General features: G+C 39.9%; 1 protein-coding gene across 2 annotated transcripts in view; it reads left to right on the top strand.

The window, feature by feature from the left end:
* LOC127654311 (E3 ubiquitin-protein ligase PDZRN3-B-like) overlaps positions 1-11866 on the top strand; it is a 149502-nt gene extending 137636 nt beyond the window's left edge. For both annotated transcript variants that reach the window (XM_052141436.1, XM_052141437.1), the window contains 7 exons: positions 1272-1525; positions 3077-3164; positions 7241-7339; positions 7502-7564; positions 7654-7755; positions 7845-7961; positions 9574-11866. In XM_052141436.1, the coding sequence (XP_051997396.1) occupies positions 1272-1525; positions 3077-3164; positions 7241-7339; positions 7502-7564; positions 7654-7755; positions 7845-7961; positions 9574-11097 (2247 nt within the window). In that variant the 3' untranslated portion in view covers positions 11098-11866. The remainder of the gene's footprint in view (positions 1-1271; positions 1526-3076; positions 3165-7240; positions 7340-7501; positions 7565-7653; positions 7756-7844; positions 7962-9573) is intronic.
* The last annotated feature ends 6870 nt before the right edge of the window (positions 11867-18736 follow it).

Here is an 18736-nt window from a genome sequence, read left to right as displayed (position 1 = left end):
TTAAAAAAAGCCTATATCAGTTGACCACTTGTAATTTACATGAAACACGAATATGGTAAGTTACATATCAAAGTACTATTGTATTCCCATCTTATACCATCACTGTACCATGATACCACCACAGTACTTTTTTGTAAGGTCAACAGCAATCATTTGTAATTTTGTAAATGCGACTTCTATAAAAAAAAAAAAATATTTAGAATGGCTATTTTTGTGTACAACTCTGGTCCCCATCTGGTCTTGTGTTTCTGCACTAAAAGATTGCTTTGAACCTTTTCTTTCTTATTCCGTTAAACCCTTATCAGCAAAGCGCTGCTCTTAATTGGTGCACTAAGCTTTGGCCCTACAGCAGCACCAGCATCATCTTCCAGGGTGGCCCTTGACTTGAAATTTCTTAACTAAATGAGTTTACCCAACCCCCCAGTTCAGTTTGTTTAATGACCTTGATTAATTAGTAGAAGTGTGCAATCTAATTTATGCTCTTGTTTGTTCTGTTCTATAACAGTTGTTTTCCATGCTCCATTGCCTTCAGTTTTCACTTTTAAAGAATTTGTCTTTTTACTGCAGTTATACTGTATGGAGTGTTGTTTTTTCAACATTTACATTTATGCATTTGGCAGATACTTTTATCCAAAGTGATTTACAGTGCATTACATGTATACATTTTATTAATCTATGTGTTTCCTCAGAATCAAACTCATGATCATGGTGTTGCTAGCTATAGGAACCCAGTTTTTAGTAATCAGCCACCAAGCACAATTGTTTATTTAGAGAGTTGCCTTCCCTCTGATATTCTGGTCCTATATATGGCTCAGGGCTGCGTTTCCCAAAATCATTGCAAGCTTAAATTGATCACAGAGACCATTGGCACCAATGGCTTCTATGATCAACTTTTTGGAAACGCAGTCCAGGTAAGTTATTCAGTATAAATCTATTTTTTGCCCATTTTATCGAAATGTCTGGTAACTTAGAACAGTAGACCCACCTCTTCTCAACAAGCTGCACAATTTACGGTATCATTCATGTTGGTAGCACAAACCGTGAGACTTGCATGCCAAAGTGGAATACTAAGGAACAACTTTTGTTCAAATTCCCCAAACACTAAGCATGTGCTATTTGTAATAGTGAATCTTTCCATAGTAACCATCACTAAACATGATTTTGCCTATTTTAGAAATTCTCATAAACAAAAATATTTAGGTAATTTATGGTTGTACACATGTTCAAGCTACTTGTTTTAATGTCAATATTGTGTTTATCTGTTTCAACAGGTCAATGGCAAGGACATGTCCAAGGTGACACACGACCAGGCAGTGGAGGCCTTCCGTACAGCTAAAGAACCCATTATGGTCCAGGTGCTACGCAGGGCACCAAGGCCCAAACCTACAGGTCCAAGCGTGGATGCCCAAGTAGTGGAAATCAGCACCCAGACTGATATCACCTTCCAGCATATCATGGCCCTCAGCAAACTGCCTGTGTCTGCCCCACCTGTGGATGTTCTTGAGCAATACCTGCTGCCAGAGGGGTGAGTGACAGCTCCCTAAGCTAATCAGAATACACATGAGAGATTTTAGTTATGAGTGGCACATAACTAGAGAGTTATAACTAAGAGTGACCCCTTCATTTTGTTATGTTATGCTAAAAAAAATTTATTTTAACAGCAATCTACAATCCATACCCCATAATGACAAAGCAAAAACCAGATTTTTGATAACTTTGCAAATGTATTAAAAAGAAAAAACTGAAATATCACATTGACCAGGTGCCCTGCGTAGCAGCTGGACCATAATGGGTATTCAGACCCTATGCTGTGACATTTTAAATTTAGCTTAGGTGCATCCCATTTCTCTGGATCATCTTTAAGATGTTTCTACACTTTGATTGGAGTCCACCTGTGGCAAATTCAATTGACTGGACATGATTTGGAAAGGCACTCAACTGTCTATATAAGGGCTCACAGCTGAAAATGCATATCAGAGCAAATAAAAAGCCATGAGGTCAAAGGAACTGATCTAAGGAAGGCTACAAAAAAAATATTCAGCTGCATTGAAGGTTCCCAAGAGCACAGTGGCCTCCATAGTTCATAAATGGAAGAAGTTTGGAACAACCAGGACTCTTCCTAGAGCTGGCCAAACTGATTAATCGGGGATAAAGGACTTGGTAAGAGAGGTGACCTAGAACTTGATGATCACTCTGGTTAAGCTCCAGAGATCATATGTGGAGATGGGAGAAACTTGCAGAAGGACTGCCATCACTGCAACTCTCCGCTGATCTGGTCTTTATGGCTGATTGGCCAGACAGAAGACTCTTCAGTGCAAGACACATGAAAGCCCACTTGAAATTTGCAATTTATTTTATTTTATTTAAATCTTCTTTTTTGCCTGGACATGTTTATGTGAGGTTCTTGCAAATATTTTCAATTGTGAATTGTCTTAAAAAGGAATAAAAATTTTGCTCAACCAGCACAGCAGGGTTGTGGCCTAGGTCACACAACAAAATTAAGCTGCTGTCATTTCTTTGGATTTTCATTATTTATTTATTTTTATTTCTTTCCTGTCTGTCCTTGCTCATCTCTCTTTGTGTCCCCTTAGGGTTTGACTCTAAGTTAAGACAGGAGCTTATCTTTCTTATTGCCATGAGAGAGGATTTTAATTGATTTTTCTTTGCTACTTAACTAAATGAAATGGAGAATTGTTGATATCTCATTTCCCCAGATATTTATTATATGATGAACCATATTTTCCATCAACTTTTAAACTTCTGTTTAATTAATTAATTTCTATGATAGGTTAAACACCCTGGAAACATGATTTGCATGAACTACAAAATTGGTAGCTCCACCAAACTGATTACATTTCATAAAGCAAATAATTTCATAAAATGTATTTAAAGTCGTATTAATTTGATATTGAATACAGGGTTAGTTTGATGTGCACACTAAACCATTCCCAATACAATTTGAAAATGGAGTTACTATGGCAATACTGAAAAGATTGTTTACTACGTTTTTCCTTTGCAGAGCAGTTCGGTCCCTCTATAGTATCTGTGTTTATGGTTTGGCTTTTTTGTTTCATAGACACTCTCCTGTTCATGAGTACTTTGACGCCAATGATTTCCTAGAGGGCTTGCAGCATGAGATAGAGAGAGAGGAGCTGGAGTATGAGGTAATGCACACACTGATAGACACACAATATATCTGTTTCCTATGACATCCCATTTTCAGTCTGTCTCCCCTGAAATGTGAATTAAGACATACGGCACATCTAGCATGCTGATGCCAGGCTTTTCCAGCCTAACTGTCTCTACTGATCTATCTCTGAACTGACCAGCCATAACCTGATACAGAAGTGGCCAGTTATAGCAATAGCATGCCTTGTTCATTGAGAGGATAAAATAAAGAAAAAAAATGCTATTTGGTAAATGTATCCTGTTTTCCTGAAGGACAAAAAATACATATAATTATCCTTTAAACAAGACAAATTTGGTGTAAGAAAAGCAATATTTTGTAAGATAAAAATACTTGTTTTGAGAGAATATATATATTGAAACATCTTGAATATCTTGAATTTATGCTTAAAACAAGGAAGGAACTTAATTCAAGATATATTCTCTGAAAACAAGTCTTATCTTAAATATTTTTTTTTCTTACATTTACATTTATTCAGTTGGCAGACGCTTTTATCCAAAGCGACATAACACATAAGCATATCATTTTTATTACATTTGTTTAAGGATTTTGAGATGTTTAACTGGAAAACAAAACATTAATACTGATTAAGAAAATGATTTTTGCAGTGTTAGTCCTTGAACCGATATAAGATGGTGACATTATTATTTACTTGTCATAGACTAATATACTGTATATTTTAGCAGACAAATTGTAGCTGTTGCCCAACAGTGAAAGAGGATAACTGGATGGGTTGAATTAGAAGAATGACTGGCGTGATGGACCTGATAGTGTACATTAAGAGTAGACCGATAACCCTATAATGAGAATGCTGGACAGAGAATCATGAGGGGTCTTGAGCCAGTCCATAAAGAGATGAAGTTCAAAGACTTATAGCAGCAGATGCTGGCCACACAGCACTCATGACAAACTTCTGTTGGCCCCTAAAGTCCCCAAGGAGCCGCAGTAGACTGAGATCAATGGTCAGGTTGTGGCCAATTTGAATGCCCAACCACAACACCAGCCCCCTTGTTTACCTTGATTAATGCTCTCATTTGTACTTCAAGGACATAGGCAAAAAGAGCTTTAGATGTTCTGTGGTAGAAATACGGTACTCTTTAATGTTTGGAGGTCTTTTCATACCATAGTAGCATGTTGGCAGACATATGTATAAATATTTTGTAACAAAGCTTACCAAATACAAAATTGGCTTGAACTTGATCAACTTTATGTGCAATGAAGGGATCAAGATTTTGTCTGCAAAGAAAAATGTAATATTTGACAGAAATGAATTGTGGTCTATTACATCTTGGGTAAATATAACCATGTTCTAGGTGCATTTTTAGTTTTTAAATTGTGAAGTATTAATACATCATGGTAGTATTAGTTGGACTGTCTTTAATATACAGTATCTTGATTTCATTGTAAAATAAAATCATTTTATTATAGTCATCTTTATGCTGTTGTGCCATAAAACAAACTCCCTGTATTACAGTAATGAGAATCTAATTAGTATCACCATTAAATATTGAGAATTTTTAGAATACCAGAAAAAAAAGAAAAAAAAAAGAAACACATCTGGACACATTGCAGTAATGAGAATTTTTGTGTTAAATGTGCTTAATTTTCATAAAAGATTGTGCAAAATGTGTGTATATATATATATAAAAAATATACACACACACACACACACTCTATCGGTCAAAAGTTTTGAAACATTTACTCGTTATTTATTATATTTTTTTTTTATTCACATTTTAGAATAATAAAAACTATGAAATAACATAAATGGAACTATGAGAATTATGTTGTGACTAAACAAAATCTTTATCAATATTGAAGGAGTTTCCATCTATGTTGGGCACTTATTGGCTGCTTTTCTTTATTATTTGGTCCAAGTCAACTGATATATACACTCACCTAAAGGATTATTAGGAACACCTGTTCAATTTCTCATTAATGCAATTATCTAATCAACCAATCACATGGCAGTTGCTTCAATGCATTTAGGGGTGTGGTCCTGGTCAAGACAATCTCCTGAACTCCAAACTGAATGTCAGAATGGGAAAGAAAGTTGATTTAAGCAATTTTGAGCGTGGCATGGTTGTTGGTGCCAGACGGGCCGGTCTGAGTATTTCACAATCTGCTCAGTTACTGGGATTTTCACGCACAACCATTTCTAGGGTTTACAAAGAATGGTGTGAAAAGGGAAAAACATCCAGTATGCGGCAGTCCTGTGGGAAAAAATGCCTTGTTGATGCTAGAGGTCAGAGGAGAATGGGCCGACTGATTCAAGCTGATAGAAGAGCAACTTTGCCTGAAATAACCACTCGTTACAACCGAGGTATGCAGCAAAGCATTTGTGAAGCCACAACACGCACAACCTTGAGGTGGATGGGCTACAACAGCAGAAGACCCCACCGGGTACCACTCATCTCCACTACAAATAGGAAAAAGAGGCTACAATTTGCAAGAGCTCACCAAAATTGGACAGTTGAAGACTGGAAAAATGTTGCCTGGTCTGATGAGTCTCGATTTCTGTTGAGACATTCAGATGGTAGAGTAAGAATTTGGCGTAAACAGAATGAGAACATGGATCCATCATGCCTTGTTACCACTGTGCAGGCTGGTGGTGGTGGTGTAATGGTGTGGGGGATGTTTTCTTGGCACACTTTAGGCCCATTAGTGCCAATTGGGCATCGTTTAAATGCCACGGCCTACCTGAGCATTGTTTCTGACCATGTCCATCCCTTTATGGCCACCATGTACCCATCCTCTGATGGCTACTTCCAGCAGGATAATGCACCATGTCACAAAGCTCGAATCATTTCAAATTGGTTTCTTGAACATGACAATGAGTTCACTGTACCAAAATGTCCCTCACAGTCACCAGATCTCAACCCAATAGAGCATCCTTGGGATGTGGTGGAACGGGAGCTTCGTGCCCTGGATGTGCATCCCACAAATCTCCATCAACTGCAAGATGCTATCCTATCAATATGGGCCAACATTTCTAAAGAATGCTTTCAGCACCTTGTTGAATCAATGCCACGTAGAATTAAGGCAGTTCTGAAGGCGAAAGGGGGTCAAACACAGTATTAGTATGGTGTTCCTAATAATCCTTTAGGTGAGTGTATATATATATATATATATGAATGAGAATCAGCTCATGTGCATTATTGTGGCAGCATGTTACTCTCATAGTGCTCTCTTATCTTTTCAAATTTTTCAAACATTCAATTCAAGAGAGCAGATATGTGTATAAAAAAAAATGTCAACAGTGCTGGCTAAGGCAAGCATACCCATTTCAACAAACCCTGTAGTTTATGATGACTAAACCCACGTGGTTTATGCTATGGATTTACTTTACCTTACCTTTAAAAGTAATAGCGCACCTCTCCTCAACAAGCCACATGTTCGAAGTGATCAGGCTTAAGACGGTTGCACACCAGACAAGAAGCGTCACACTGCATCATCGCTAGGACATGGCACAGGTATCAAGCACGGCACGTCGATGAGGTTCAGGAGGCAGACAGTACACACATAAGTTACCAAAGTTTACTTCAAGAATGAGCAATACAAGAGTAATTAATCCATGTCTTTTGATAATGATTTAGGTCTAATAAAAAAAAAAAAAAAATGTGAGTTGAGCTCCGTGACGCTGCAGAAATTCGAGCAGTCTCTGGAGTCCAGTGTGCAATCCCCTTTAAAGTTACCACTTGGCAGATGAAAACAAAATAGTGAAGAGAAATGCCATAGAGTTACAGTACATTGAAGGAGGGACCTGAGCTATATCTAAGGACCAGAATTTCAAATTCATGTAGTCTTGGGGTGGGCTCTTTTGACTTGAGCTAGTAAGGAGCAACCAAAACACCCCAACCATTACCTTCCAACCCCTCAGTACCACTTATACCTAGGCAACCTTATAGCAACACCCTGGAAACAACCACCAAACCCCAAACATTATGGTGGCGTGTTTTGCAAGGGCAAGCACTGATCAAATTTTCCTCAGAATATGTAAAAATCTTAAAATTTTAGATCACACAAGTTTAAAATGTGATTCTCTCTTTACAGGAAGTGGATTTGTATAGAACTAAGATCCAGGATAAGTTGGGGTTAACTGTGTGCTACAGAACAGATGATGAGGATGAGACAGGGATCTATGTCAGCGAGGTAAGTTGGAGAACTGTATCAAATCATGTATCATTTATCATAGCAGTTTTTGTCCATGTTAATGTCTGGAAAATCTTCTTTAAAACCACATTGGTTTTGATTACTAGCCAGTTAGATCTATTTAATTTCCAAGCTTGATCTGCAGTTTTCCTCATTGTGCAGATTGATCCGAACAGCATTGCTGCAAAAGATGGACGGATTCGTCAGGGAGATCGAATCATCCAGGTTTGTTCCATATCAACCAGACACAAATGTATGTATTTTTCTTATTCAGGCATTTAACTAAGCAAATATCCACTTCACTTTAAATTAAGATCAATGGCATTGAGATTCAGAATCGTGAAGAAGCAGTGGCTCTTTTAACCAGTGAAGAACACCCAAATGTGTGCCTGCTACTGGCTCGCCCAGAGATACAGGTTAGAAACCTAAGCCACACACACCACACACGCTGTTGACCAACATTAAAGGACAAGTGATAGCTTTTCTCCTGTCCTTGTTGTTTTAGCTAGATGAGGGCTGGATGGATGATGACAGGAACGACTACCTGGACGACCTCCACATGGATATGTTGGAGCAACAGCATCATCAGGCTATGCAGTTCACTGCAAGCATGCTTCAGCAGGTACAGAAAATCCATCATAATGCCACTCATGAAAGTAAATCGGCAGATATGTCAGTCAGTCATAGCCAGCCTGTCATGGTAAAAACATCCAATATATCCATCATAATTTCAGTGTCTGTCACTGAGCTATGTAACTGCAGCAGGTGAAGCAGTAAATCCAGGATTTTAGTTTTAAAATGTGTTAAAGGCCTTGTTTACACTTCGCATTAACTGACTATCTCTGGTTATCACAAGTGGACAGTGTGAAATACATCTGCAAACAGGGTCTAATGCATCACTATGGTATTCTTGGGGTCATTGTCCATTTGAAAGATCTATTTGCGACCAAGCTTTAACTTCCTCGCTGATGTCTTGAGATGTTGCTTCAATATATCCACATCACTTTCCTTCCTCATGACGCAATCTATTTTGTGAAGTGCACCAGTCCCTCCTGAAGCAAAGCACTCCCACAACATGATGCTGCAACCCCAATGCTTCACGGTTGGGATGGTGTTCTTCAGCTTGCAAGCCTTACCTTTTTTCCTCCAAACATAACGATGGTCATTATGGCCAAACAGTTACATTTTTGTTCCATCAGACAAGAAAACATTTCTCCAAAAAGTAAGAAGTCCCATGTGCATTTGCAAACTATAGTCTGGCTTTTTTTTGGTAGTTTTGGAGCAGTGGCTTCTTCTTTGCTGAGCAGCCTTTCAGATTGTGTTGATATAGGACTGGATATAGATACTTGTCTACCTGTTTCCTCCAGCATCATCACAAGGTCCTTTGCCTTTGATTTGCATTTTCACACCAAACAACGTTCATCTTTAGGAGACCAAATGTGTCTCGTTCCTGAGCGGACATGATGGCTGTGTGGTCCCATGGTGTTTATACTTGCGTACTATTGTTTGTACAGATAAACATGATACCTTCAGGCATTTGGAAATTGCTCACAAGAATACATTTTTTTCTGAGGTCTTGGCTGATTTCTTTTGATTTTCCCATGATGTCAAGCAAAGAGGCACCAATGCATCAATCAAACCATTTTCTTAGGTAGTCAAGGACGAAAATGGTCACATCGCATTTGTAATGTAAACACATCAAATGTCCTTACTATCCGACAGATCTCACTGAAATAGGTGAAATAGCTGTGTAAACAACCAAAATGAGACAGCAGAGCAGCCCATGCTTTTTAAGCCAATCAGAAACACTCTGTCTGTACATAATTTTGTGCTTTGGGGTTTGCTGACAATAGGTTGGCTGACATGTCTTTGGAGAGCACAGTTTTGGAAAGAGGGTGTGAGGTTGAAGTTAGCAAAGTGGTGGATATTAGCAGTTTAGAAGTTATCTTTACCAGCAGCATAAAACAAAAAACAAAGGTCCAACCAAAAAAAATCGGAAAAGGCCATAAATTGACATTTTCGGTATGCCTGACCTCAACATGCAATTAGCCACTGGTGTAAAATTATTATATACACTTCAGAAATCAGAGACTGTCCTATTGATAAAATCTAATCACAGTTCATCACTGAAGACATATTTGAAATTAATACCTGGTGTAAACAGGGCCAAAGTCTTAATTAGAATATTTTGATTATTTTCAATTAGAGTAATGCTATTCCTTGTTTTATCACAGAAGAAGCATGAGGAGGATGGCGGTACAACAGACACTGCCACGCTTCCATCTCAACGTCATGAGAAGGACAGTGGAGTGGGCCGCACAGATGACAGCACCCGTAATGATGAGAGTTCTGAGCAGGAGAACCTAGCAGATGACCAGACCAACGCCTCCACCACGTTAGGCAGCCGCCGCAGACTCGCCTATAGTCAGGACACCATAGGCAGTGGAGACCTCCCTTTCAGCAGCGAGTCCTTCATTTCTGCTGACTATGCTGATGCTGACTTCTTGGGTGACTTCCCTGTGGACGAATGCGAGCGGTTTAGGGAGTTGCTGGAGCTCAAGTGTCAGGTACAGAGTGGAAGCCCACAGCAGAGCCTGTTTTGGCCCAGCGGTGGCATAGTCGGTGGGCAGGGCACTGTAGGCGAGGAGGGCGTGGACAAAGAGTTGGAGCTTCTGAACGAAGAACTTCGCATTATTGAGCTTGAGTGCTTGAGCATAGTAAGAGCGCATCGCATGCAACATTTACGCGAACAGTGCCGTGAACAGCCTTGGATGCTGCACAATAGTGGCTTCCGCAACTACAACACAAGTGTGGATGCAAGACGGCATGAGCTGGCCGACATCAGCGAACTTCCAGAAAAGTCAGACAAGGACAGCTCCAGTGCTTACAACACTGGCGAAAGTTGTCGTAGCACACCACTCACGCTAGAGCTCTCACCCGACAACTCTTTGCGGCGTGGAAACGAAAATCAGGCTGAGGCAGGGCCAAGTACCGCAACTTGTGGTGACAACAGAATTCTGAAGCCTCTACTTTCACCCGTCCAAGAGGCTTGCAGCCCCAACAGGAGTTGGACAACATCGCCGAAAGAGGCGGAGGCTGGGTCTCAGCCTGAAATGAGAGAGCGCAAACCAAGCCGGCATGCTCAGCCACATTCGCCCTACAAACATGCCCACATCCCAGCCCATGCCCAGCACTACCAGAGCTACATGCAACTGATCCAGCAAAAGTCAGTGGAGTACGCCCAAAGCCAGATGAGCCTAGTCAGCATGTGCCGGGACCCTGTCGCTTCTGTTGACTTGGGACCCAAGATGGAATGGAAGGTAAAGATCCGCAGTGACGGTACACGCTACATTACCAAGCGGCCTGTCCGGGATAAGCTCTTGAAAGAGCGTGCCCTACGGATCCGAGAGGAACGCAGTGGAATGACCACGGACGACGACACCATCAGCGAGCTAAAGATGGGTCGTTACTGGAGCAAAGAGGAACGCAAGCAGCATGCCGTCCGTGCCAAGGAGCACCGTCAGCGCAGGGAGTTTATGAAGCAGAGCCGTATGGACAGTCTAAAGGAGCAAGCTGTTAGTGCAGAAGACAAGAAGGAGCCCAACATCATTGAACTGAGTCACAAGAAGATGATGAAAAAGCGGAACAAGAAAATATTTGACAATTGGATGACTATCCAAGAACTGTTGACCCATGGTACAAAGTCGCCTGATGGGACACGAGTGTACAACTCCCTGCTGTCAGTGACCACAGTGTAGGCATATGTCTTTTATGTAATGAGCTGTATATAGAACACTACCAATTGGGGTAGACAATCCTGCCTCGTTCAATGTGGCAACATTTGTATATTGGAAATAGGAATGCCTTGTCTGAAGGAACTTAGTCATTTGCTAAGAGAAGGTACAATGAGGGTCTCATTGGATGGATTTGTTAAAGTTACAGGAACGTGTCTCCTTCTTTGCTATTTTCATGTCTATCTTTGAGCTTGCTGTTTTAAATATTCCATTAAAGAAGCTAATTACCATTTGGCCTCTTTATAAGGTTTTTGAAAACAATGCAAAGACAGTGTGCCAAAACAACCAGCAACATTTATTGATTTTCTTTATGTTCCAACAGGTAACGTTAAGCAGTATTTTACTTTTCTTTGCATTCATATTGCTAATTAAAGTAATGCAAATATTTAGCTTCATCGTCATCACAGAATTTTATCATTTATTTTGTATACTTTGCAGTACTTATGTCTTGGTTTTAAAACTAATTGAAAACAAAAAAGGTTTTACAGATTTTAAAGAAAAGGTGCTGATTTTCTAAAGTTTGTACTTCGAAAAGCTACTGTGATTTCCAACTGTTACTTTAGACATGCATAAAGCGAAAACAATTTATTGACATCTAAACCTTTTTATTAATGTTGATATTAATGTCTGTTGTAGACAAAAAGCCTTGTTGTATAGGTCTCCATTGTATTACGCAAAATACTACAGTTTAAAAAAATCATTAGTTAGAAACACAATTTGATGTCTTGTAAAATGAGAGAAATAATAAATTATTGTTTTATATTTGATAAGCTTTCAAAATGTTGTGTTTTGAGGTTACCTTAACTCTGTTTTCAGGTTATGCCTGAAAGAATTATCTCTGTGTGAAACCACAAGTAGGTTATTTTCCAATAGGCATTTCTTCAAATTAATTTAAATAATTCACTTAATCACTGAAGCAAGAGGTCTAACATTGGTCTCGGCAGATATGTGTGTCTATTTGTGTCGAAGTCTATTAGGGGGGTTGTGGATGAATAGTGTCCACACTTCAGTGACCACTCGACCCTGGGGCCAGTGACCCAACCGGGCCCCTGTTTCTGCTTATCTGTCCCCAGCTGTGTAACTCTGAAACATAGAGCTCAGGTCAGTGCACAGACCTCTATCTCATTACAATCACACTGAAAGGTCTGCAATGCCGCAGCTGCAATGAGCTGCGCAGCCAGCTGTATGCCAATAGACTTGCTGATTTCCTGGTACTAGACAAGCTCAGACTTTTTCTGTCAAAACTTTTGTACAGAGACCCCAAAAAGACAAGCTTACAATGAATTACTTGCAGTGCCTTAAATGACAATATATCAAACCAAGTGGCATCTGCAACAAATCAACTTTTGTCATTTTCTTAAAATGTATTTTTACCTAAAAACCACATAAGAAAATGTTTTTATGTGGAATTTTTTTTAAAGCGGAACTTAAGTGTTCAAATGTGGTAAATACACCACAACCTGTAAAGTAGGACACTTGAGCTTAATCATCTATATTTATATATACTGAATATGCAATTGAAGTCAGAAGTTTACATACACCTTAGCCAAATACATTTAACCCTCTGGGGTCTGAGGGTGTTTTGAGCCCTGGAGAAGTTTTGACATGGCCTGACATTTGTGCTTTTTTCAGATGCTTAAAAACATATTAATGGCTAAAGTTTGATAACACTGTATTCAGCACAAACTGGGCTACAATAATATGTGAGCAACATGTGTGTACACGTTTATGCGTGTTTTTTGAAAAAACAAAAATGTTAAGTCATTGAAATAAGGCCATTTAACACATACTAAACATTTGTCCACAATACTTTTGAGAACTGGATCTTGAAGCCTAGACTTTTTGCTACAAAATTATGTTAAAACCATCCTGATCAGTCATTCACACAAAGCAATATAGTAATTTAACTTTTGTATGACACTTTTAGTGTTAGAAAGGTCAGATGCGAGGAGGCGTGAACTATCATGAATATGGATGTATTTCACACCTGAGGAGACAAAGACCCCTCCCCTGGGCCTATCACTGTGGAAAGACTTAATGATCAAAATCAAGTTTTAAGATAAAAGAATATCACTATACACTTTCTTTACATAAAGACTTTATTATTTATTACTGCAGTCTTCAGTGTCACATGATCCTTCATAAATAATTATAATATAATGATAATGAGGCAGCATAAACACTAGATAAAATATAATAATAATAATAAATAAGTCATTAAATAATAATTGTATTAATAACCTCAGTAAGCAAGCTGAAGGCGACTGTGGCAAGAAACACAAAATTCAATAAAATGTTGGTTAATGGGAGAAAAATAACCTTGGGAGAAACCAGACTCACTGTGGCGGCCAGTTCCCCTCTGGCTAACATCATGAATATAATGTAAATATGACTTATGTATAGTGCAAGTCATGGTTTAAAATTATTAAACTAAGTAAGTGTTAAGGGACAGTGTTTAAATATAGATTTTGTATGAAATGTAAGATTAATGACCAATGTCTTTGAAGTCCATCCTGGATTAACTCCAGAACTTCACATAGATGCAATTGTCCTTGTTAATTGGGTGATGAAGGCTTTTGTTGGCAATTGATAGTCTATGTATTCCATTTCAAGAGTGTAGTCCATCAATAGACTGAGGTGATGCAGGCAGAGATTAGTGAGGTGCATCGCATTTCAACCTGGCCAGTAATTTCGGTGAGGTTTGGTGTGGTCTATCCTAAGTCCAAGGTTCAGACAATGGCATATGAAGTATCCCATGTCTTATGGTTAGTGTTGGCATCATTTCATCCTCTGAAGTCCATCATAATAGACTGAAGTGATGTTTGGCTGGCACCGGCAGCATTTAGTCATCATCACACCGTGACACGTAGCAGTGGAGTCCAACATAAAGAAGGAATGGATCTGGCTCCGTCCAGTTCTGGTGACCTCAGGATAGGAGTCCAGAGGTTGAGACAGGGAAACAAATAAAATAATATAAGCATAGATGCCATCCAATTTATGGCAGATTTATAGATCATGATCAATGTTTCTGGTTCCGGCAGACTAAACTAAAGCAGCCTAATTGTGGGTTGAAGGACAAATTAGGTATGCCTAGCTAAATAGATGAGTCTTTAGTCTAGACTTAAACTGAGAGAGTGTGTCTGCATCTCGAACAGTGTTAGGGAGTCTATTCCATAGTTTAGGAGCCAAATATGAAAAGTATCTATCTCCTTTTGTGGATTTTTTCTAGGAATTATTAACAGGCGCTCATAATGAACATGATAGAATATAGTGTGGTAGGTCACTTAAGTACTGTGGAGCTAGATCATTCAAAGCTTTGTACGTAGTTAACAGAATATTAAAATGAATACGAAATTTAACAGGTAGCCAATGTAATTATGATAAAATGGGGCTCAATTGATCATATTTCTTGGTTCTCGTTAGCACTCTGGCTGCTGCATTTTGAACCAATTGATGTTTATTTATTGATCTTGCTGGACAACTTCCCAGTAATGCATTACAATAATCTAGTCTTGAGGTCGTGAATGCATTATTTCATTTTTCGGCATCAGCAACAGAGAACATGTGTCATAACTTAGCAATATTTCTTAGATCACTAAGATATAAAAGCACTAGAAGAGAAATGCAGACGTGATCAGATGAAAAGAGCAAGTCATTTGTAACTCTGATAAGTGCAGTCTGTGTACTGTAGGCCTAAATCCTGACTGAAATTCTTCGTATATACTATTTCTCTGTAAAAATGAACATATTTGGGAGGATACCACCTTTTCTAGTATTTTCGACATAAACGGGAGATTTGAAATTGGTTTATAATTAGCAAGTTCTCCAAGATCATGTTGTGGCTTCTGAATAAGCGGTTAGATAACTGCCATTTTAAAGTTTCTTGGTACATGTCCTAAGGATAGCGAGTTAATAATATTAAGAAGAGTTTCTGAAATTACAGGAGATACCTCTTTAAGAGCTTAGTTGTTATTGGATCTAACAAACATGTTGTGGCTTTTGATGTTTCGATAAGTTTTGTTAGCTCTTCATGACCTATGACAGCAAAGGATTGAAGTTGCACATGAGGAAAATGATTAGACACTGTTTTCTGAGGTGCTATGACAGATGATTGCATAATTCCAATTTTATCTGTAAAGAAATTCATGAAGTCATTACTCTTGTGCTGCGATGTAATATCTGGTTCTGTTGAGGCTTTATTCCTAACCAATTTAGCCACAGTACTGAATAAACACCTATGATTGTTGTGGTTATTTTCTATGAGTTTACTAAAATATGCTGACCTGGCAGCTTTTATTGCCTGTCTGTTGCTACAGACACAATCCTTCCATGCACCATGAAATACTTCAAATTTTTTATTCTTCCACATGCGCTCCATTTTCCGAGCTGCTCTCTTGAGAGCATGAGTGTCATCATTATACCATGGTGCAGGGCTTATTTCTTTAATTTTCTTTAATGGGGCGACACTATCAAGAATACTAGAGAAGACTGCATTTATATTTTTTGTTATTTCATCAAGTTCTTCTGGGCTTTGGGGTTTATTGAGTGTATGAGATAGATCCAACAGATTATTAGTGAAGCTATCTTTAGCGGTTGAAAGAATAGTTCTACCTGACCGATAGCGTGGTGTCAATTGAGTAACATTAGCTGATCGCAGCATACAAGAGACGAGGTAAGGATCAGAGATGTCATCGCTCTACTGCAGAATTTCTATATTATTGACATCAACTCCATTTGACAGAATTAAATCTAGTGTATGATTATGGTGATGAGTTGGTCCTGTTACATTTTGTCTGACTCCAAGAGAGTTGAGAATATCGATAAATGCTAATCCCAATGTGTCATTTTCATTATCTATGTGAATGTTGAAGTCACCAACAATTAAAGCTCTATCTACAGTAACTACAAGATCTGATAAAAAAAATTGCAAATTCACCAAGGAAATCAGAATAAGGCCTGGGTGATCTATACACTGTAGCAAGGGTAAAAACAATCATTTTTTATTTATCTGACGGTGTCACATTAAGCATTATTAGTTCAAAAGACTTACATTTATATCCTGTCCTCTGAGAAACACCAAAAACGTCACTGCAAATTGTAGCATCACCTCCTCCTCAATTCTTGAAACGAGGCTCATGTTTATAACGATAACCTGGGGGAGTAGATTCATTTATATTAATATATTCATCTGGTTTAAGCCAGGTTTCAGTCAAACAGAGTGCATCCAATCTATGATCTGTAATCATTTCATTAACAATTAGTGCTTTGGTAGAAAGAGATCTAATGTTTAATAGCCCTATTTTTATATGATGTTTATCTTTTAGTTTGTTTAGTTCATTTTTTTCTAAATTATTTAGTGAGGGTTTTGTGGTTAGTAGTTTGGGGAACAGACGCAGTAGTTTATGTGACCTGTGTGACGTCTCAAGGCAGCTAGCAGACGTTCGGATTAACCTGTTTTTCTGCTTCCTGACCTGGGCCCCAGTTAGTCAAATACTATAATTATTAAGACTATGAGCCAAATTACTAGAGAGGAGTGCGGCACCTTCCCTGGAGGGATGGAGTCTGTCTCTCTTTAGCAGGTCAGGTCTACCCCAAAAACTCTTCCAATTGTCTATAAATCCTATTTTATTCTTTAGGCACCACTCAGACATCCAGCAATTCAGTGACACTAATCTACTATAAACCTCGTCACCACAACGAGCAGGGAGGGGACCAGAGCATATTACAGTGTCTGACATCATTTTTGCAAATTCACACACCTCTTTAACATTATCTTTATTGATCTCCAACTGGCGAAGCCGGACATCGTTAGTGCAGACTTGAATAACAATTTTAGAAAATCTACGTTTAGCATTAGCCAGCACTTGTAAATTTGATTTGATGTCAGATGCTCTGGCACCCTAAATGCAATTAACAATAGTGGCTGGAGTCTCTAATTCATTGTTCCTTACAGTAGAATCTTTATAGAATAGAATTTTTATAGATAACAATAAAATAAAAAATCTAAACATTCTTATCACAAGATATATTACTTGTAGTGCAGAGGCAGAGGCGTTTGGATCCATTTGCAGTAGTTTATTAACACAAGCGATCAAACAGAGAGAAGCAGACATAAACAGAAACAGGCTCTGATGAAGGGACAATCCAGTACTCGTAATCAGACACAGGCAAGGGTCAGGGCAGGCAGCAAGGGTTCACAGAGTCGAGAGTCCAGGCAGAGATCTAAGGTCCAGATAGTAACAGGGATAAGGGAATAAGGCTTGGTAATGTTAGCTGAGCAAAACAACACTTCGCAAAGTGACAATGAACGGGGCAGTCCAGATATAGGGGAGATAATGATGAACAGGTGACGGTGATGAGGATAATCAGGTAAACCTGGCAGGGATGGAGATAGATAATGGCCAGAGGAAAAGATGGGAAGTGCAGTTCTAAAACTCCGGGGAGAGGGAGCGGATGAAACCAGCGGGAGGCATAGCTGAGCGCTCCGTGACAGAGCCCCCCTGCGAGCGGCTCCGGAAGCGAGGACCTGACCGACGACAGGGTCTTCCATGGGGTCTTGGTGCGGGTCGATCTGGGTGGTCTCGATGGAAAGTGGAGAGTAACGAGGGGTCTAGAATATCCTGAGACCTCACCCAGGAGCGTTCTTCGGGACCGTATCCCTCCCAGTCAATGAGATACTGTAGTACCCCGCCGCGGCGTCTGGAATCCAGGACCATTCGCACCCGGTACGCCTCTGTGCCGCCGACCTCGATGGGGGGAGCCTGCACTGGGGTGATCTCCTCCTGGACCACCTCTCTCCTGGGAGTAGTAGCGGGTCTGAAAAGAGACACATGAAAAGTGGGTGAGATGCGGTATTGAGCTGGTAGTGCCAAACGAAAAGAGACAGGAGTGATCTGGCGGAGAATTTTGAATGGCCCGATGAACCGTGGAGAAAGTTTTCTGCAGGGAAGCTTAAGACGGAGATCCCTGGTGGAGAGCCACACCCACTGGCCAGGCCTGTATTGAGGTCCGCTGCGCCTTCTCCGATCTGCGTGCTGCTGATAGTGGCGGATAGCGCGCTGTAAGTGGACGTGGGCGGAGTCCCAGGTAGCCTCGCTGCGCCGTAGCCATGCGTCCACTGCGGGGAGATCGGATGGTTCTCCAGCCCATGGGAAGAGCGGGGGTTGAAAGCCTAGAACACATTGAAATGGGGTTAATCCTGTAGCTGGTTTCAACAGAGAATTCTGGGTGTACTCTGCCCAGACCAAGAAGCGACTCCAGTCGTGTTGATTCTGGTGGCAATAGGTGCGCAGAAAACGGATGAGATCCTGGTTGAGCCGCTCCACCTGACCGTTGGCCTGAGGGTGGTAACCCGATGTGAGGCTTACGTTGATGTTTAATTTGGTGCAGAGCTCTTTCCAGACTCTAGATGTGAACTGGGGACCGCGGTCAGAAACAATGTCATCAGGAAGTCCGAAGAGACGAAACACATGATTCACGAGAGCCTCAGCTGTCTGAAGGGTGGTAGGCAATCCAGCCATAGGAATAAAGCGGCATGACTTGGAAAAGCGATCAACTACCGATAGAATGGTAGTGAACCCCTGGGACCGAGGCAGATCAGTGA

This window comes from Xyrauchen texanus, chromosome 13 (assembly GCF_025860055.1).
Source record: "Xyrauchen texanus isolate HMW12.3.18 chromosome 13, RBS_HiC_50CHRs, whole genome shotgun sequence".
Classification (NCBI taxonomy): Eukaryota; Metazoa; Chordata; class Actinopteri; order Cypriniformes; family Catostomidae; genus Xyrauchen; species Xyrauchen texanus.
Note: the sequence above shows the minus strand (reverse complement) of the source record. Positions and strands in the feature narration are given on the sequence as shown.